Below are 22,191 nucleotides of genomic sequence, written 5' to 3'. Positions count from 1 at the left end.
AGGCGTATTTTTTGTCCCACAGGGTTTTTATTGTTACTTGGCAAGGTTTTTAGTGAGGCAACAACTCTTGCACCATTTCGCTTTGACTTGGCACAAGGGGGAGTGTTAAAGGAAAAACATATTGTGTGCCTTCGTCAAAGCAACTGACGGAGAGGGAATCAAGGAATCAGTGATTACCATCAATCAGCACAATTACGGATCAATCAGCATTTAGTATCATTAATGTAATCGATATTTCCGTTGTAATTCTATCCCTATATAAAGGGACTATGAAATGAAATGAGTAGACCAATTCCAATTGTCATTTCACTTTAACAGGATATTTTTATTAGTTTTCACCAATATCGGCATTCTGTGAGGTTACTCGATCACATAACACTTGTATAACCCACTGAATATTATCATGCATGAAACATGTGATGTAATAATCAATTTCTAATGGACTAGTAAAAATAATTGATCGATCAAAACCAAAAATTCAATTATGAATTATAAATACAACCAGTATCACTGTCATCAAATAATTATAAATATTTAGTACCTGAACAATTAATTGCTTGTGTACAATTTGTGTTTGTCATAGAGTACGTAGATTCAGGGGCGTAGCTACATGGTAGGCTATCTAGGCTGTAGCCTAGACAGGATTTTGGCCTAAAAACCCTTAAGTATATGTATATTTCCCTTCAAGACTTGACATTTTGTGTTCTGCCGTTCTGGGTCTTCGTTTTATGCGTCAAATTTGCAGGTAATGGAACTACAGCTGCAATCCTTCTTTGACAACTTTGACCCCTGAGCTGCTGCTGCTAATAATTTCCATCAAAGTAACTAGCTGTTATTGTTGTTGGGACGTATTTGTTTTTAGATAAAAAGTTGGTTGGCTAAAAGATCTTACAAATTTCAACTTGGAAAACCTTGACATTGAAGTTGGTTGCTTTAACGGCTTCTCTATGCAGTACACCAATGCTGGCCAGTGCTAGGATATGTAGCAACGTCCAAGGTATAAGGAAAATGTTTAATTGTTGGCATCTCTGTTTATAAGTAGATAGATACATAACAATGATCATTTTAGTACAGGTGCTTGACTATTGCTTGATAGACTGATGTTGTTTTCCATCTAGGTTTTATATTTTTAAGTTCTTTTCAGGCCTTATTAGTTGTTCTGATTTACTTATGTCTAACAAGTTTGTCTACTTGTATCTTTAAATTCATGGTTTTTGGCTTCAAAGGTCATCATCCATGTAAAGAACAGCAGAGCACAAAAGTACACATGTAATCTTACATGCTATTAATAAGTGAACTATTTTCTTTTGTAGGTTGAGATTCAAGAGAAGTTGGCAAAAATGGTTGCAGTTTAAAGGCAAAAAGACTTTGGACTAACATGATTGCAGTTTCAAGGTTTGCTCAAGTGCTCAACTTGTTGCATTATATCTTTCTATTTATATTGTAAAACTGTATGTAGTGCTCTTTAGTTAGTTTATTGTTGTTGTACCACAAATATGTGCTTGTAGTTTTTAATTTACGGGGTTTGGTTCCCCCCCCCCCCCCCCCCCCCCCCCGCTGTACGTTTTGATTGAAATAATAAGGGCGTGAGGATGAGTCTCTCACTGGGTTCCAAACCTCATAAAAGTTATATATAGAAAAAATTCTAAAACTTTTGTGCTCTTCTAGTTAAATTAGCCTAGACAAGTTTAGGATCCTGGATCCGCCACTGCGTAGATTGTGATTCCAGACCCACTGCTAATAATGTAGGTTAGTAGGTATAATTCTGCTAGAAATGTATGTATTAATTGTTGAGAGGATGTGCAGAGAGAGGCCCGTCACGCTTATGCCCGGCCAATCATATATAATGAGACCGAGCGAGGATCTTTTCACAGCGATGTTTTTCTTTGTATTTGCTTTCTACACTTTGGGGGTTTTTTACTTTTTTTTGTCTCTTTCAGATGGTATTTTCCATTTCGAGCTCTATTTTTTTATTTTGTTCATATTTCATAAATATATGATATAAGGTCTGAATTTAGATTTTGAAAATAAACTTCAAAATTATTATTTTTTTGGGAAAAAAATGTGAACCGTACCCGATGTTCGTATCATTAGTAACTTCAGTACCTCAACTTTAAAAAAATCACATTGGTACATGAGGTTATGACCCCAACATAAGTATCTGGAGCCGTTAACTCCGCTAACTGACATAACTAGAAGAGCATATGAGTAATTTCAATTTCTAATGTTATCTAGAGGGAAACTTTTGCAAACAGTACACCAAGTAAATGCCACTAATAATTCTTATACATAAAGTTTCAAACTGAGCATTTCGGTACACGAAATCTGAAACTCGACCTACTATCAGTACACGACGTCAAATGACGCCGTTAATTTAAGGGGTAATATGGTCTTTTCAGTTTTTTACTCTGAGCACCCGCCTTTCTTTCTCTGGGCACCCAGCGCTCTCTCTCTCTCTCTCTCACACACACACACACACACACACACACTATGGGCACCCATCTCTCTTCCTCCCTCCCAATCCCGATCACCTCTGTAATTCCAACCTAATCAATCCACAGCTTTTCACCTCTGCTGAATCAACAACCATTACATAATCCTAATCCCGGTGTTCAACAACAACAACAACTACAACAATAGCAACAACAACTCCGGGTTCTCACCGCCTCTTCCGGTCCTCCCCGACCAGAACCCGACTTGCTCCGCCACCAAGCCGCCCAAGACCTCGATTGCCACCTTGACTAGATCGTAATCCATCTCGCAGCTCATCATCCAAAACCCCAATTCCAATTCCAATTGAATCTTTCTTCTTCATCATCAAAACCAATCACACGCATACCCATCTTCTCAGACCCAATTTCTCTCTCCTCACCTTCATCTCTGCGATTCTCTCTCTCTCTACATTTCAATTTGCTAGAAAATCCTAACAGGTTGTGATGAGAGTGCGGGAAGAGAGCACCGAAGCTTTGCTCGAAGATTCTCTCCTCTATTATGCTAGTCAAACGTGATGTAAAACCCAGTGTACAACCCGACCAGGCCCTGGAAGCCGGAGTGAAATAAGTTTTCGGTGAGGTTGAAGGCAAGGCAAGGAGTGAGAACTGTTGGGCTGACAGAGGAAGATGCGGTGGATCCAGATTCGGGTTTGAGCGTGAAGTGAAATGGTCTGATGTTGGAGAAAACATTTGCGAGGCAGGTGATTTTACACCGACGACGTCGGGATTAGGTGGTGATCGGTGATGGGGATGGGGATGGGTTGGGATTAGAATTTGGGTTTTGGCGGGATTAGAAGTGGGGATGAGTTTGGTGGGTATGGATATGGAAGGTGGAGGAGATGCGGTGATCTCCGGGGTTGAGGTTTATGGGTGTGGGTACTGGGGTGTTTGCGGGGGGGGAGAGAGGAGAAACTTTTTTTTTTTTTTTTAACCAAAAAAATGAGTCAAAATGCGAGAGTACTAAACTACCATTTGACAAATGAATAATGGCATTAGAGTTAACGGCGTCATTGATGTCGTGTACTAAAAGTGGGTCGAGTTTCAGATTTCGTGTACCAAAATGCTCGGTTTGGAACTTTATGTATAAAAAATTAAAAATTATTAGTGGCTTTTACTTGGTGTACTAATAAAAATTATTAGTGGCTTTTACTTTATGTATAAAGATTTCATTTGACAAATGAATAATGACATTAGAGTTAACGGCGTCATTGATGTCGTGTACTAATAGTGGGTCGAGTTTCAGATTTCGTGTACCAAAATGCTCGGTTTGGAACTTTATGTATAAAAATTATTAGTGGCTTTTACTTGGTGTACTGTTTGCAAAATTTTCCTTTATCTAGATTTGTTTTTTCCCTTCATGCACACTCTCCCTTCGCATAATCAATATCAGACTTGATCTGGATAGGGATGAGTTCTTTTTTTTTTTTTTTAGAGCAAAGCTAGATTGATCATTTTTGTTCGTATATGATGAACTGAAGGAAATTGCATAACCAAATTGATACAAGTACACTGATTTACAAAATAGAGCCAGGGCAACACCTCTTCCAATCCTTCTTTCAAGCTTCTAGGACTATAATCCAACTTCTGCTTGGCCTTCTCACACGAATAGGCCCATTGATGCCTTAGAACATAAACAGTCGGTGGACTGATCAAAGAAAGCTTCCTTGTAATTCGAGAGACGAGAATCGACATCCAAATTCTTGAGCCAGGGCACACAACTAAATCCACCATCCTCATCCCCTCAAAGCCTGTCATGGCATTCTGCTCGTAAGAACTGAATCTGTTCATATCTTCACAAATCTTTCGATAAAAGAACGCCTGCACAAACAAATTCCATCTCATCAAAACCAACCCAAAAATAATCAAACAAGATGCGATCTTTGTATCAAAAAGCTCAAACTTTCATGCACAACAACCAAACCCAGAAACTCTGCGTTTTTGCTTTTGGATTTTTGAATTCAGAGCTCCCTATTCATCAATGGGTGGTGGGTCTGTGAAGGACGTGAAATCGAAGCAGGAGCTTGATGGGTTGATTCAGAGTGGTGCTCCGGTTGTGTTTCAGTTCTGGGCTTCATGGCGTGAGGCCTAGCCTCTAAGCACATGGACGAGGTATTCTCACATATGTCGACTGATTTCCCTCATGCCCATTTCTTGAGGGTTGAGGCTGGAGCAGGCGAGCAGCCTGAGATTTCTGATGCTTATGCGGTTTCTGCTGTGTCGTTCTTTGTCTTTGCCAAGGATGGCGAGACTGGGAATAAACTTAACTCACCCCAATCTGCAGGTTGATATGGAGAGAGTGAAGAAGAAGATATGAAAGAAGAGAGAGAGAGAGAGAGAGGAAAAAATGCTTAAAGAAAAAAACAAAGGATTAAGATACGAGGAGACGAAAATACCTTTTGAAATATGACAGCTGGCAGTCTTTGTAACCGAGTTAACAGCTCTAGGTACATATGTTTGGTCGGGGTCAAAACCTCAGATGCCAATGTGATATTATTTAAAGTTGAGGTGCCGAAGTTACTAATGAAACAAACGTCGGGTATGGTTCGCATTTTTTTCCCTTTTTTTTTCTCCAAATCTCAGTTCTCATGAATTTAGATGAGGTCTTATATTACACGGTCAATCACTACACTTAGACACTTAGTTGTCTAACAAAAAAAAAAAGGGGCTGTGACCACTTACCCAATTTTAGACAGAAAATTGCCCACTTACTCCACCAAGAGTTATTTAACCTCATTTACCCAAACTAACAGTGTTTGACAGTATTACCCTCATTTTAATTAATAAATTACATTAATCTCTCTCTCTCTCGCTCCCTCCCTCCCTCCCTCACGCTCACGGCCCAGAACCTCGATGCCTGGTGATGATCCTCGTCGCCTCGATGCCCGGTGATGATCCGCGTTGCCGTCGTCTCCGGTCACGAAAACCAAACCTCCTTCACTTCTCTGATGGTGGCGATGTCGAGGCCTTCGGAATCCGACTGAAACTCTGTCTCTGTCAAATCCGATTGGCGGAGCAGTACAGCCTGGTGATGATCCTCGTCGCCTCGATGCCCGGTGATGATCCTCGTCGCCGTCGTCTCCGGTCACGAAAACCAAACCTCCTTCACTTCTCTAATGGTGGTGATGTCAAGGCCTTCGGAATCCGACTGAAACTCTGTCTCTGTCAGATCCGATTGGCGGAGCAGTACAACAATCGGAGCAACCATCTCGGTGCCGCGACGCTGTCGGAGCCAGCCGGTCATTCGGACCGCTACCTCCTTTGGCGCGGTCAAGTATGGAGGTCGCGCATTCTGCTTCTCTCAGATTGGTGAATGGCTGCGTGGCACTACTGTTATGGTTTCTTCTCTAGCGGCTGGCGTTCGAGGTGGTCATGCCTTCTGGTGTTGCGCGTCTCAAGGTGATGGCATGGATTGTTTTGACTGGCTACTCTGGGATTGGTGTTGATGTGTTGGTGGCTCCGAGCCCCGTGGGTAGGCCACCAGATCGAGGTTTCTCTTAACATAAGAGATTTATCTACTTGATCAAGCACTTGGAAATGGTTATTTGGAAGATAATAATAACCCATTATTGGCCCCCAGTAGACACATTATTGGCCCCCAGTAGACTTTGAAATGAGGGACAGGGATCACTATAGTGTGGTGTATTGATAAGTTACATGTTGTTTTCTGTGTATTAAAGACAAATTATCTGTGAATCATACAAAATGGTGCATTTTTGGTGGTCTATTGGGAGGCAGTAGAGACATTGGACTTTGTATTGGGGGGCAGTAATATGATTATTGGGAGCCAATAATATGATTATAAATTGATCAATTGTTCCTGTAGTGTATTCATTTTGGTTTTGGGAGTTCATACAATTCACTGGACGGCAATAATATAATTTTTGGGAGGCAATAATATGATTACTGGGGGGCAGTAATATGATTACTGGGGGGCAATAATAGCCGGATTCCGGATTCCAGTCATCGGTCGCCGGATTTCGGTTACCGGTTCCCGGAATCCGGTCACCGTTCTCCGGAGTCCGGTCGCCGGAGACCGCGCCGGCCACTGGTCACCGGAGCACAGCAAGGTGGAATGTGACTTCTCTCTCTAAGTGAGAAAGAATGAGAGGGCAAAAAAGTCTCAAAAAAAAAAAAAAAAAAAAAGAATTAATTGGGTAAAGGGGAAATAATCCCTTAGAGTGTTTTGGGTAAATGGGATTAAAAAACAGTTGGTGGAGCAAGTGGACAATTTTTAGCCTAAAATCGGGTAAATGATCATTTTCCCTCCTGTTGCTAATTTATGCATGTATCAACAAGTTTTAACTCTTAAAAATCAGACAGTTCCGAAACTTAGAGAAGAAAATATATATTATTCGAAATAAATATAACGGAGCTTATTCTATTAACTTAAGTTCTTCAACACATAGTTTTGAAAAAAGAAATACCTAGTGAAAATGCATTTGTGGCCCAACTTAATTTAGACTTTAGAGAGAAAGAGAGAAATTAACTCACATTATTCATTGTTATATCAGTAGAAAATCGAACCCATCCCTCATCACTAATATCCAAAAACGTGCTAAAGCAAGTGTTATTCATCTACCTGTCGTACCTTCAAGTCTTCAAGATAATACCGGGAAAAAAAAAGAAAAAAAAAATTGTCTTGACCCCATCGTATTGGAACTTGCAAATAAGAAAAAAAGGTATTTGATCCAAATTCAATGCCATAACGTATAATCAAGAGGTGAGTGACCTCCCAGTCGCGCGTGATTATAGCCTACTCCTCTGAACTAGCGGAATCTCCTGACTACACACATCTGGAGGAGAACCTTTTATCTTCTTCTTCTTAACGTCGTACCCTCTCACATCTTCTGCACTTTTGCTTTGGCTCCCCACCTCCCAACACATTTTCTCTCTCATTATCAAAACTTTGCAACCCCATTCGTCCAAAAACCGCCCCAAAGTTTCAATCTTTCGCTTTTCCGGCGACACCCAACTGGGGAAAACCGGGTTTCCCACCAAACCCAGAATGGACAAGGAGCCTTTACTCCCCTACACATCAAGCCCAAGAAGAAAGCTCCCATCTTTAACAACCCTCTGGCCTTTACCGGAGCACCACGAAGTCCCCGTCCCCTTAACCCCCTCAGAGTTCAAAGACCGCATCATCTTCGGCTCCCCCGCCGCCGCTTCTCCTTCGCCGCTACAAGACTCGTCTCCTCTGGTTGACGCCCTCACTCTCTCTCTCAATTCTCCCAGACCTCCTTCTTCCTCTTCGCTGTTGGACCCCACCACAGCGCCGCCGCCGCAAGGGGACCCACAAACGCCGCAGGGCTGGCTCATTGACCCGAACTACTCATGGACCAATACCAACCTGCACCGGTCCAAGACCGCTCCGGCCATGGCGGTTTTGAACGAGGTGCACCGCCGGTCAGGGCCTAAGCCACAAGTGAGTTCACAGTCGATTGTTAGGCAAGCTGTGATTCTTCTTATTGCGTATTTGACTCTGGGGGTGATTATATATTGGTTTAACCGTGATCATTTTGCTGCGAGTGAGACTCACCCTGTTGTGGATGCTTTGTATTTTTGTATTGTGACAATGTGCACTATTGGGTATGGGGATATCACGCCTAAGACCACGGCTACGAAGCTGTTTTCGATAATGTTTGTGTTGGTGGGGTTCGGGTTTATTGATATTTTACTTAGTGGGATGGTGGCTTATGTGCTTGATTTGCAAGAGAGTTATTTGCTGAGGAGTGTGAAGGGTGTGGGGGAGAAGAAGGAGTCGTATATAATTGATGTGAAGAAGGGGAGGATGAGGATTAGGATGAAGGTGGGATTGGCATTGGGGGTTGTGGTGCTTTGTATTGGTGTTGGTGCTATGGTTATGCATTATGTGGAGAAGCTCGGATGGTTGGATTCGTTTTATCTGTCGGTTATGTCTGTTACGACTGTGGGGTATGGTGACCGGGCGTTCCAGTCTATGGAGGGTCGAATCTTTGCTTCAATCTGGTTGCTTGTGTCCACACTCGCGGTTGCTAGAGCCTTTCTGTATTTGGCTGAGGCCAGGGTGGATAAACGGCATAGGAAGATGGCAAAGTGGGTTCTTGGCCAGGATATGACTGTTTCTGAGTTCCTTGCTGCTGACATTGACAATAATGGCTTTGTGAGGTATGTTTTTATTAAACCTTTTGACATTTTGATCAGATGTGTTGTTTGAGATTGTTGCCTTTGTTTTAATGACCTATAATGATGGTTATTCAGAAGTAATCTACTTCACAGATTGCATTGTTTTGGTTTAAAACTTTTTGTGCTGTTTACAGTGTTCACTTTTGTACCGCATGTACCCTTTACTTTAGCTTTTGTATGAAAGAAACATGAATACATGTTGAGCAACTTGTAATACATTTTTCTGGTTTGTTAGAAACACAGATGAGCACTCCTTTAGTATGAGACTGAATGAAGAGCCTCCTTTATGTTGATGATATGATATGATATGGAATGAGATAACTGCCAAAAGTTAGATAGTTTATTTTACATTTTTGGGTAGAGAATGTGATAGTTAATAGAACTGACTAATTTAGTGTCAAAATTTCTGTTATGGTGTCATGAACTCATTAATACTACGGCTTTATACTTTCATCGATTATCTTAAGCATTTGATACAATTGTTGTCTTAGTATGTATACCTTACAGATTATAGTAACAATTTCTTGTTTGTAAATATAAAAACTTTGGACAACTTTTATAAGTTCAATAAGCTATTTGGTTAGTGCCCATGTGATGCCGAAGCAGACATCATTTAATCAGATTATGTACAAAGCATATCAAGGTTGGTAATGTCTTCTCATTCCTTGGTACGTGTATGTGTGATATAAAGGAGATTAATGAGTCATTAAGGTGGGATAAATCAGAAATGATACTTGAGGCGAGTCTTTATTATAGCATGCCTATAAGCACAATAGTCACTCCTTTTGGGATTTGAGCGAGTCATAATTACATAATGCTGCCACAAGAAGTTATACATCAATATATATAGGACTCTGAGCAAGGAATGTATCGTAGTGAAATTTGATTAGGGTTGGTCTCTGATAGGAATTGGTTATATGTTTTTCTCTTATAAATGAATCACATTTGATGATGAGTATCAACTCTGGATGCTTATGCTTTGGTATTTATCTTCCCTTTTGAGTTTGATGTAGGGTTGGCACTGGGCCTTACTTTAGTGATATTCAGTTTTGCTTGTGTATTGAACATCTGAGTCTGTACATTCTCCACTTTGAGAAAATTATTTGGTTTCTCATGTGAAGGGAAAGATTGTGGAATTCAAGTCTCTGCTAAGAATTTTGGATGCCACAAAATCAGGGTCCTTGTGTCTAATTCCAACTGATCCAGGACATATGAACACATGGTAGCATTTGAAATCATCATTGCCATTTTTGCTTCATAGGCACTGAGAACAGATTATATAATGTGAATTGGATCTTTACTTCAGAGCTCTCTTTTTCTCACCCTTACAAACATCTCTCTGTGTAACCTCAAGCCCTTTGTTGTGTGTTTGAAACTCACGTACACGTCTCTAGTCTTCTTTAGTGACAAAATTATAACTCCTGCCCTTCCTTTTTGCAACGTAAGCACTACTACTTTCCTGATTCTTTTCCTCTTTCTGGAGGCTCCAAAGACCAATTCAGTCAATAAACTTCTTCTTTAGATGGCCAGCTCCTAATAGAAGCGCCAAAGGTCAAATACAAATTGCAGAGCATTAGTTGAACAGCCATTATCCAGCACTGCCAACTTGAGCGTATAGGCTAGAACTACTAATGAATTGCACCTTTCTTCTTCTCCTAGTTACTCATATTATTTTGCATGATCTTGAGCTTAGTAATCTGACTTGGGCCTATATGTAAATAATAATCAGCGTTTGGATGACAAATTAAAAGAGGTACCAACTTACTAAGTTTTCTGAAACCTGAGACCTTTTATTTGACTGCCCAACTTCACAAGCTTTTGTACCATGAATGATTGTATAAAAATGTGAGTAGTTTATGCAAGTTTCAGATATTATAAGGTGAAAGTGAAGCTTGTAGGTTGCTATTAACAATTAGTTGAAGAGTCGTTTTTCGGTCTGAAGAGGGTAGGTGAATAATTTGAAGTCAACAGATTGTAGAAGATGGGGATTATTTTCCGATACCATGCATATTATGTGCTCCTACTGAACCTGCCTTAATAATTTTAACATTTCCATTATCTGTTTACTCCATTATCTTCTACAGAAGTATTCCATACATATTGGAATGTGAAGTTTTTGCTCTAAATTTCTCGTGCGTATATACGTGACATAGTTTATACTAAGATCCGTATGGAATGTCTATATCGGCAAACTGTCTATGAGTTGCAACTGATATATTGATAGTTTATAGTTACTGTATGCATATGGTTTTATGCAGTCAACCTTTTGCCATTAGTGACCATGATGTCTTCTAGAAAACTGGAGATGAACGCCTTGTCTAAGTTTTGCTCAGTGCCACTGTACTAGGGAATAACGTGGTTTCAACTATTGTTTTCTTGGTGTGGTCATTTAGTTATGTTAGCTAGAACATCATGTTAGCTTAACGTGGTGTGCTAGTTTGCTTTGCTGACTTCAAGTATTTGTAATTCTCTAGTGTATACATAAATTAAAAAAAATAATAAAAAAGTTTTGTGTTTTGTTTGACTTTCTTTTCACTGTCTCCAGCTCTTAAATTATTTGCTTGCTTATTTTGACTAGCAGCAATCTGCAACTAGTCAAATTTTTGTTGGCTAATGATGTTGTTTGTATATGCAGCAAGTCAGAGTATGTTGTATACAAACTCAAGGAGATGGGAAAGGTATCAGAGAAAGATATTATGCAGATCTCCAACAAATTTGATAGGCTAGACGCTGGGAACTGCGGAAAGATAACCCTTGCTGATCTTATGAGTCGTCATTGATATCCAAGCGACCTTTTGTTCTTTTTCCTCATGGTACAGCAAGGCAAGAAAATACCTCATCTCATTGAGCATGACTGTAGAAGAAGCCTGATCTTACGTAGGACTTACTTGCCGTTGATATCCAAGTTGCATACACATGAAGTATGAACTTTGCTGCCCGATCAATTGGTCCTCTTGTCTAGGCATCCTGAGCATCAACTTGGTCATTCTTATATGATAAGCTACATCGATGCATTTCCTGAGTAATACAAACTAGCTAACAACAAAGGTTATTGCATATTCCAGAATTGCTCAAGTGACGGGGAAAAGTGAAACAGCTAATTGAAGATACCTTTTTATTCCAGACAGAATAACTGTTGACACAGACTGGCTGTAGGATTTTTTTCTTGGAGAAATTTGAAGATTAGCTTAGAAATCAACAATTTGTTACTTTTGGTTAGAGTTCAAATTGTAAATGATTGTAGTTTTCGATCAATGAAGGTGAGGCACCTTGAATCAGCACTACCAACAAATCATAAATTTGTTTTTCCGTTGGTTGAAGAGTTTGAAAACGGTGAAATGCTTTGACAAATTAAATATTATTGGAGTGTTTGACTGCTTGATATGGTTTGATTCCTTTAAGTCTGTCTCCATTTTTTGGCTGAAGTATGGTCCCAGCTTTATTGGTGGAAAAAAATTTTATGTACACATGAGTCATGAGTCATAATGAACCCAAAAGGTGTATACTACTTCAACTCCTGGTTTACCACTTCCTGTCCCTACTATCTAATATACTGGGTATCACAGAAACCCTAATCTTATAGTAGAAGAAGATGAAAGGTAGTCAGTCTTGGTGACCATGCATGTTGGTTTCAAAAGCTTGATCATCAAAGCAATGCATTCATAATCTATTGCGACTTTTATGGTAAATTGAATTGAAAGTATCTATATTGCTTTATTCTTGTCCTCTTCAAAAAGTTCCATTCAAAAGTGTTGAACGAAACCTTTTATTGGTACCAGAACCTTTTCTTTGAAGCTTTCCAGAGCAATGTACATGAACCCGCAACTCCATCAAACTAACTGACTCTCTCTCTCTCTCTCTAGTAGGACGAACAATTAGACCGTCTCTTAGTACTCTCCTCAGTGATCTTGATCTTGACTGGGAAGCAAAGACTCTGTCTTTTGAATTCATAGCGTTTACTCAAAAAAAGAAGAAAAACTTGAAAGAATGCAAACTACATATTAATATGAAATGACCGAGTCAAATTGACTCATTGCAACATATGACAAGCAGATGACTCCATCAAAGAAACAATAGGTTTATGATTTGGTAAATAAAGGTCATTTGCTTCATTTTCTATTCACCAGTTAGTAAAATGGTGGGGGTATTTGCATTAGAGAATTCAAGTTGGAAAAGATTAGTTTAAAGGAAAGCTGCAGTAGTTAGAACCAGTCATGGAGGTTTTTGACTTGTTGAGGTATCTATCCACAAGGGCTCCTTTCACATTTAAAGAAGAGTTGGCTTTTTACACTAAGTGATGAATGTAAGACAAAACCCATGTTGGGTTTTGTTTATTAAATTTCCAATTCATAAACCATACTTTTATACTTGGAGCTTCCTAAGTGGAGTTGATGGAGAATGGTCACTTCTGGATGTTGACTTTGGCCTTCAAGTCAAGACGAATCATTGCTACCAATACTAAAATAACATTAGCCTCTCAATATGCAGATATCATGTCATCGAAAAAATATGGGCTGTGATGACTGGACTACAGATAACAAATAAGGAACTAGAAGAAAGGAAAATTACGGGTGCTTTTATCACGTTTCGGAGCATACATGTGATGTTCCATGTTTAACTGTTTTGAGTGTTGAAAAGCTAGGAGCTATCATGCTGCGGAGTGCAGAGCACGGTAGAATTTTTGGTGAAATACAAGCATCAACAACATTAAGGTTATTTTTGCTGCTGCATGCTTGTTCTTGACTGTTCATATATGCATGAACCGGTGTTTCTGTGCATTGTTCGTGAATCGTGACTTATAGATACATTCTCAGTTTTCTGTACATGTCATTCGGAGAACAGTGAAGCTCCCTTATATGCAGATAACAGAAATCATGCTTTACGAGTTACGAGTTAGTAGATTCATGCATCGGATGAGATACACGTACTCTGAAGCTATATCATCCATTATTGAGTATTTTAGGGAAAGTTTGGCACACACTGCGTTTTTCGTGATGAAGTGGAACTCTAATTTTGGGCTGTAGCTTCCTAGATAGGGTGAAACCTCCGATAGTACTCCTGGGTCTACACGTGATTCGATCGGGTACTGATAGAGTCATTCATGTCTTCCAAGTAAAAAGGTGGTGTTCTATTACTCAAGTTCATTGGTTATCCTAACTTCGATACTAAGCTTCGGCTACAAAAGGTATTGGACTAAAACACACTCAAATTTCATGCTTAGGCTAAAATAGGTACAAGCTTGTTTTACATTCTTAGAACAAGGATGACTTTGAGACCTGTTATTTACGGTGGAGAATAACGAACTCAAGATTTTTTTTTTTTTTTTTTTGGCAAGATAGAGAAGCCTGCATTAAGAGCAAGTCCACCCGTAGTCAAGAAAATGCAAAGTCGAGAAGTCAAGAATTCGACCAGTCAAGTTACTATTCACTGCCACTGGACATAGGTTTGCACCCGTTTTTTTCCTTGCCCGGACAACACTGTTCACTGTTCACTGCTGAATTTTACTGTTCACCTATTCACCCAACGGCTAGCTTCCACGCGTCCAAGTCTGCCTCCCAATTCATGTCGCTAGGCGACAAAAGCAGTCAACAATTGCGGTCAGCAATTGCGGTCTAGCACCTCATTGGTGCGTTCCCTCCACGCCTGGGCATGGCCCGCGTCACTCTATGGTTGTCAGTCGCAACAGTCACCTCACATGCATGCTGGGCCGAGCTGGCAGAGAAGATGCCTGAGTAAGAAATAAGTCACGGGCTTGCCCGTTTTTATGGCTTTGGGCATGGAAGGGCAAGACTTGCCCAGTCAAGCTTGGGCCGGTGGAAACCATTTTTCTGCATAGCCAGGCAGCCACATCAACATTCCTTCTTTTTGCCCGGGCAATCCAACATCGGTGGACTTGATCTAACTTCCTTGATTACTAATCTTCTGATAATGTAGAGAAAGCTAATGCATGGGCAACAAAGCCTTTGGAACAAGAAAGTGGAGACCTCTTACTTCCTATCTTCACCATAGGAGCAGGAGTGAAACCCTTTGATCCTCTTTTTAAAGAAAAAAAAAACTTCCTATCTTCAGTAATCTTAATTTCAACAATGGAAGATAATAATAGTTCCAATCATGAAATTTTTTTCCGGTTTGAGCTAAATTTTGAAAAAATTTGGAGATAAAAATTAGTGACAAAAGTACTAGCTAGTATCTCTCAATATTTAATATGACTATAACGCTGAAAATGCATCATCGATTCTTCATTGAATCACTCATAGATCCTTTGTGAATAGTGAAGTATTGTTTAATTCTAAGTTCGTGTAATAATCAGACTATTAGGTTGTCTGAATCCTGATTAGGCCATCGGAACAAGAAAGTGTGCCACTTAATACTGATTAGGCAGATGATTAGAAAAGAAAGAACAAACATAGGTTACACATGTTGCTGATGTGCCCTAAAATTTATGGTTTGGTGCAAACCCAAATGTGTCGATATCTCAAAGATTCTTTTTTCCAGTGCGCACACCTAACAAAAAACCTGCCCCTCTTCTATATCGATAGGGACTTCCATTACCAATATATATACCAAAAACCAAAGTCCTTAGTTTCTGTCCCTTATAATCGACGCAACTAATTAAATTATAGGTCAACAATCTCAAGCTCATTCTCTACAAATCCCTCTTTGGCCATTTAAAAAGTCTCCCCGCTTAAGCAACCGCCCCAAAATCCAAACCCCCATCACATAAGATTGATTTGCAACTTTGATTTGATCATTTCACAAGTTTTCATGTATACTTTCCGTAATTCATGTATTATTGCTAATCCTTTTGATTAAACTATCACTAGTCAAATACACAGGGTTTACCGTTCTGACTCGATATTAATCTTCCAAAATTATTTAATTAGTTTGTGATGGAAAACATGAAATACTCAATTGTGCAAGAGTAGTCACTGTCCACGTCATGTTTCCATTATTTTCCTTCTTTCAACACAAATCAAAACTATTTGTACATGACATGTATAGATAGAACTATAGAAGTTGGAAATTTATGTAGAAAAAGAAGAATTGGGCGAGTAGAAACTACTTACTATAACGACTCATACTTTCATAAATGAGTGATTTATTTAACATTTAGACTCCACTTTCATGTCACCAAACCTTAAGTATATTATTCAAAAAAAATAACATTGAGCATAAATCACGGTTGCTAAATGGGTAATTCACTAATTCGTACAAATATGGATGAACAATTTTAGCTTTGGAGGGAAAAAAATTCAATTATAATCATATTGTACTATTTCGCATGTGGACGACACATCTAATTACAAAAATGCTGAGGATAAATACATTTATAAATAGACTAATGTCACTCTCAAGCAAAGTAGCTTTTTGGCCCTTGAATTTTCCAACCTTGACCAAATCTCCCCAAAACTCACAAGTGAAATAATTGAATTGGTCTCTCTATCATACTTTCAATTGGTTTATGATGTTTGCTAGCTACAAAAGCTTAATTTTGTTGACTATCTAAAAAGCTAAGGTGTTAAATGTGTATGCATGTTTCCTCCTCTTACATAAAGTAGGCGGTGACAATCTAGCAAATCCGATTTGCGTCTTTAGTAGCTAAAGTTCTAAAATCAATTTGCATTCTATCCAAAAAAAAAAAAAATCAATTTGCACATAGTATTTTTTTTTTTAATTAAGGCAAAAAGTCACTATATTGATCACAAGCCAGAATGACCATTACATACCCTCCCGCTACCAATTAAGGGTAGGCAAGAAGTTGTGCTAGTACTCATAGTGGTACGTAGAAACTAAGGCACTCATTTGACATTAAATACATTCGAAATAGTATGAATCTTCCTTCAGTACTACTCCAGAAGATTCGCTAGAAGCACAAAAAAGTGCATTGGTCCCTAAAAAGACTTAGGGAATTATTGGAAGTAAACAAAGCTACTAACATAATGCAAGCCTAAAACAACCAGGCCCAAAAAGGAACAGCCCAAGGACACCATCACCCAAGCCCTAGCAAACCAGCCCAAGTCGTCATCTACTGCACGTGCAGCCGCTCCGCACCATCCCTTCCGGCGTCGCCGTCACCGCTGCTACCCGAAGCCTTGTCACACCAATTTCGACCACTGTGAAACTCCAAAACGCTTGAAAACTGAGCAACCCGAGACACCACTCCCTAAGATTACCCGAGATACCAGACCGATCCAGTTCACCGAGAGCCTCCATCGCCGTCACCGGCCCCAGATTCACAGCAGCCAACCCACAGAACGAAGATGCCACACCGCACCGCCATGAACGCCGAGATGCCGCCCCAGACCGCCTCCGAGACAAAATTTGCCAGAACTACGAGCACGCCATCCAAAAAACCGCCGCCTTAGAGCCCGCCTTTAGATTACCCGTCTGGCAACCGCACAAAGAAGCCAGTAGAGCACAGAGGCCCACTCGACATCGTGCGCCGCCGGACAAGCGCGAAATTGCAGAAGGAGTCGGTCACAGAACGAGAAGCTCTCCGCTGCTCTCTCTCTAGGGTTTGGTTCTAAACAAACTAAGAGAGAATTATATGATTATGGAAAATATTTGCACATAGTATTGGGATACACCAATGCAATAATATCCACCTTTGCGAGACGTAAGTTTTCACTAACTAAAAATTTTTCATTTTATTAGAATGGGTTTTTGCAAACCATTTTTTTTTTTTGAAAGAGGGCGAGTACGACTATCCTTGAGCCTTGATCATTAATGAAACTGCAGAATACATGGGAGGGACATAAAACCTAAACCCCAAATTACAATAAGGATAGCGAGAACATCCCGAGATAATAACGAGAGTCTCAACAGAAAGTATGTATTGTGACATTCACCAATTAGCGAAGAGTACACATTAGTTATGTGTTTGGATTGAAATAATAATAGAGATGAACATTGTTTCAAATCATGTACTCCACCGGTTGAGTCTATTTGATATTTTAATTAGAATTTTTTTTGAATTTTGAACTCATTTGTCCTTGATTTTTGCATCCAACCATATAAACTCAACACATATTATCCAAATACACTGTGCAGTCCACTTACGAAAACACCTAACCCACGAGATGAATCGTTTTCCGAAGTATGTAAAAACAAAAAAACCTCACCAACTGATTAAACACGTAATGTATTTGTACAGTGCACACTGCTTAATCAAGTAGCTCAAAAGAGAAACGGATGATCATGGTGGGTGATGCTGTGCCTATCAAATGGAGCTAACAACTCGGCATTTATGCATGTAGTAGCTGCCGTTTAACTACAAATACCGTCGTAATTGATGATATCTCCACCAAACCCTAAAGTCGGTGGTCAGAAAACAAAATACACGAACGACAGGCGTCGCAGAAAATCCAGAGGGTAAGATGGTGACGTAAGCCCGGGATCAGCAAACGAAAGACAAGCACATGTTGTGGGAGTGTGGTCTACCACGTGCCCACTCCAGAGTCTACAGTCGACTAGAATACGGTCAAATACCGGTGCCACCGGCGCCACGTGTACGTATATGCCTAATATTCCAAACACTGTTCATCAATTCCTACTAAAAGTTTGAATAAGGGAAAGGACCACACAGAATTATGAGGATGAAGGTGAATTTCATTTTGTTCGTACAGATTCCATAATTTGTAATTTTGTATAGATCATTAGGTCTACATTATTGAATGCATCTTAATTTGAGAGAACAACGCATTCATTTTCTATTTCGCACACGCAATGTAATAATTCTTCAATCAAATTCTTTGATTTGATCGATAACTTGGAAAAATGTGCTGAAATGTAAAACAACTTTATTCTATTAAAGTCAATAGACCAAATTATTATGGGTATTAGAACTCATTCAAATTTACATACACACACATATATATAATATATATATATATTCTAATTTTGTACTACGTATATTTATTTATAGGGAAATTAAAGAGAAACCAAAATAATGGTTTTACTTAAATAAAACAATGGGAGTATCAAGGACTCAAATTCTCAAAATGTTTCCAAATGAGGAGGCACTTTTTGGTCCTCTCAATATTGGAAGGTGTTTTGTCAACCTCCTTCATAAAGTGATTTTAACAAGTCCAAATTCAAACCTATAGACTCTCTCTTCTCAATTATATAATACTCAAATCATCAATATTTATAGAGAGACAGAATCCAATTGTTGAAACAAAGAGTAGTAGTCTCCTCTCTATCCTCCAGCAAAACTAATTCTTTGTTCTTCTCCCATCTTGTTCGCTCTTCTTCCATGTCTGATCATCATCATGAACCTAAAGACCTTTACTACCATGACCTATTTCAGTATGATCACGGACAACTTAATGGTGGAATGATCATGAACAACCCAAAAGTTTCTGGTTCATCATCCCCAGCTTACAATAATCTATTACAGGGGTTTGATGTTCCTTCATACATGAACACCAGCTTCACAGAGTACAACTCACTTGCAACGGCTTTCGGCTTATCGTCTTCACCCTCCGATCACGAAGTATTTTCCTCCATTGATGAAGGCAGCCATCAAAAGCCTGTTGATAATCTCGGATACTTAGGTGGTGGTGGAGGTCATGTTAGTAGCGATGGTGAAGTTCATGTGACACCAAACTCTTCGGTTTCATCGTCTTCAGCTGAGGCCGGCGCCGAAGAGGACTCCGGTAACAAGAGCAAGAAAGATAGGCAGCAGCCACAGCCAAAAGGGTCTTCTGAAGAAGGAGGAGATGTTCATAGCCCCAAGAAATCGTAAGTGCTTGTCAGCTTAGTAGATATATATATATCGATCCATTTTTCATAGTTTTAAGTTTTCGGAATCAGTAGGTACTAGGTATTGAATACCCTCAAATATTTTTTCTGCATTCAAATTATTGCAGCTTAATTAATTCTTTTGATCATGGCATGCATACTCGATCTGATTAATTAACGGTGATGACGAATACCTATATATGCAGGAGCAAGATAGTGAAGAAGAAAGGAGAGAAAAAGCAAAGAGAGCCTCGATTTGCCTTCATGACCAAGAGTGAGGTTGATCATCTAGAAGACGGATACAGATGGAGAAAATACGGTCAGAAAGCTGTCAAAAACAGCCCCTACCCAAGGTATTACCTGCTACTCAATATAATTTGATTATAGACAAAAGTAACTTATTTCTTTGTTCACACTTAAAAATTACCCACCAAAAAAGTAGTCCTTAATCAGGAAAACCATGATGCATGAACGAAACGTTTAACTTTGAGAGTTGCTTGTGTATGCGCACATGTGCTAGCTTTAGCGGTTTAGCTTTCATTTCATTACTGCAGTTTCTGATCTTTTACTCCATCCCAAATCACTTAATGGAAACTTTTTTACTGTTTTACTAAAACCAAAGGTTGACTAAATAATTTCTTTTCCGCCTTATGTTTTGGCCGTTTTCTTGTTTAAGTTGTGTTTGATTTGAGCACGGCTCTCTTTTAATAATATTGCAGAAGCTACTACCGGTGCACGACGCAGAAATGTGGGGTGAAGAAGAGGGTAGAAAGGTCATTTGAGGACCCGTCGACGGTGATCACCACCTACGAGGGGCAGCACAACCATCCGATCCCGGCTACTCTCCGAGGAAGCATCAACATCAATGCAGCTCACCACCACCATGCATTGTTCTCACCTTCGTCTATGTACGCGTCTGCTGCGCCGACGACGTCGTCTTCGGGTCCTAGCTTTCCTCAGGAGTATTTGTTTCAGATGGCGACGCCTCAGATGATGATGAGAAACGACGGAGGAGGCGCCGGCCCCGGCGGGATTTATTCCTCGAGAAATGTTGACTTTCCTCAGCAGTATCATCAGTTACCTGCAGATCAATATGGGCTTTTGCAGGATGTGGTTCCCTCTATGTTTTTCAAACACGAGCCATGACCTAGCTAGCTAGCTACCTCTCTCCATCATTGTAGATATGATAATTACTAGCTCCATGATCCTTGATTGACTTAATTATTAGAATATAGATATATTATTAATCTATCTTCACCTCGATCTGATCATTTCAATTATTAGTTAAGTAAGTTTTATATGCAGTGGGACACTACGTACTAGGTAGTACTGTAGTTGAGCACTGATTACACGGCAAGAGTTCGACTCTCTTATTTCTCGCTCTTGCCAAAATTTAGCTGCGGCTTCGAAACGAGAAGGTGTTCGATGGGGTTGTCCTGCAAAATGGCAGTAGGGCAATAACCCGATGAACGTCGTCGGCCGGTCGCCCCAGCACGCTTCCGCTACGATTGCTTTCTAATGATTCTGCTTCGAATGGGAAGAAGAAAGATCCATTGAGACGTTCTACATATGAATGATCTCTACAAGTCTACAGGGAGATTTAGATATTTTGCTTTTTTGATTTGAAGGTGACTAGCTAGCTAGCTAGCTAGCTAGGGAAGAGTAATTAAATGGTTTTGTAACAGTTTGGTAGTATAGTTTCAGAGTACTGATCGATATTGGTTGGTAAATGCTTGTAATTCAACTACAAAAGCAAGGCAAGGGATGTAAAAGATCCTAGCTAGCTTGCTGCCTAGCCTGTACGCATCATGCATGGTGGGATGTTTAAAGTACTACTTCATGTTTTCTTTTCTTGAATGGCCGGAATAAGAAATTACCAACAACTGTGAACCCATTATAATTAGAAATATGTCATGGAAAAAATGTAGCGTGAGAATTCTGAGCGAAAGAAAAGTGTATAACACTTAACGTTCAGATACTTAGATTTAGGTTTTGTCAAATATATATATATATATATATATATATATATATATATATATATATATATATATATTTATTTATTTATTATATTAAGCCATTACAAAATCTGATCGATTACAAATTTACAAATATACTTCGTTTTCTAAGAGCAACATGATTCACTCATATGTTGATTGGGATAAAATAAAATTTGCTTCTCCAGTTTAGCAAGGATCGAGTTAAATTGCCAGAAGAATTTACAAAAAAATACAAGAAAGATAGAGCATAGGAGTTATTAACTTGCTACAAGAAAAAATGTAGATGTATCCAAATCATAATTTGGGGTTATGGGCCTAATTGCCCGTAACTAAATTACATACACTCTATCCACACCTAAACCCAATTCTACCACATAGCATCTAGCATTAATTAGGTGCATTCAAATTAGTTTGGAAAGTCTGCTTAATCTTTGCTCAAACGGTAGAATGTGCTGAAGCTGATAATATGAGTATTATTTAATTCAAACTCTGATTTCTCTCCTTACTAAGGCAAGATGTTGTGGCGTCAAAAATATGCTGAAGAGTTGATGTTCACTGGTTGAGTGCCCAAGTTGTAGAATCGCTGTAAATCTGTATGTAATTAGGATTTGGATATCCTGTAATTATGGAAAAATTGTTTCCGGCCTATTAGAGTTAGACTACTCCTTTGTACTTGTATATATACCCTCATTGTGGGATGAATAGAATCATCAAATTAACCCTGAATTGAAGTATTCTTTTCTACTTGGTATGAGAGCAGGTTCAATCATTTGAACTTGCGCTGCATCCTTTGAATC

General features: G+C 39.4%; 2 protein-coding genes and 1 long non-coding RNA gene across 3 annotated transcripts; 2 read left to right on the top strand and 1 right to left on the bottom strand.

Annotated features, from left to right (window-relative positions):
* Positions 1-3,904: 3,904 nt before the first annotated feature.
* LOC133733502 (uncharacterized) lies at positions 3,905-4,869 on the bottom strand. The gene is made up of 2 exons (XR_009857742.1): positions 4,409-4,869; positions 3,905-4,310 (listed from the first exon to the last, which is right to left on the bottom strand). It is a non-coding gene; the product is annotated as an uncharacterized LOC133733502 (long non-coding RNA).
* Positions 4,870-7,188: 2,319 nt separating this feature from the next.
* LOC133729324 (two-pore potassium channel 3-like) lies at positions 7,189-12,036 on the top strand. Its single transcript, XM_062156827.1, has 2 exons — positions 7,189-8,636; positions 11,290-12,036. The coding sequence occupies exons 1-2, from the start codon at positions 7,498-7,500 to the stop codon at positions 11,432-11,434; spliced, it is 1,284 nt and encodes a 427-aa protein (XP_062012811.1). The 5' UTR covers positions 7,189-7,497; the 3' UTR covers positions 11,435-12,036.
* A 6,661-nt stretch (positions 12,037-18,697) lies between these two features.
* On the top strand, positions 18,698-20,654 carry LOC133733037 (WRKY transcription factor 71-like). The gene is made up of 3 exons (XM_062160642.1): positions 18,698-19,397; positions 19,604-19,750; positions 20,117-20,654. Exons 1-3 carry the CDS (start codon positions 18,910-18,912, stop codon positions 20,541-20,543), a joined length of 1,062 nt encoding a protein of 353 aa, XP_062016626.1. The 5' UTR covers positions 18,698-18,909; the 3' UTR covers positions 20,544-20,654.
* Positions 20,655-22,191: the final 1,537 nt, after the last annotated feature.

This window comes from Rosa rugosa, chromosome 2, assembly GCF_958449725.1.
Source record: "Rosa rugosa chromosome 2, drRosRugo1.1, whole genome shotgun sequence".
NCBI classification, from domain to species: domain Eukaryota; kingdom Viridiplantae; phylum Streptophyta; class Magnoliopsida; order Rosales; family Rosaceae; genus Rosa; species Rosa rugosa.
The sequence above is the reverse complement of the archived record's forward strand: the minus strand, read 5'-3'. Positions and strand labels throughout refer to the sequence as shown.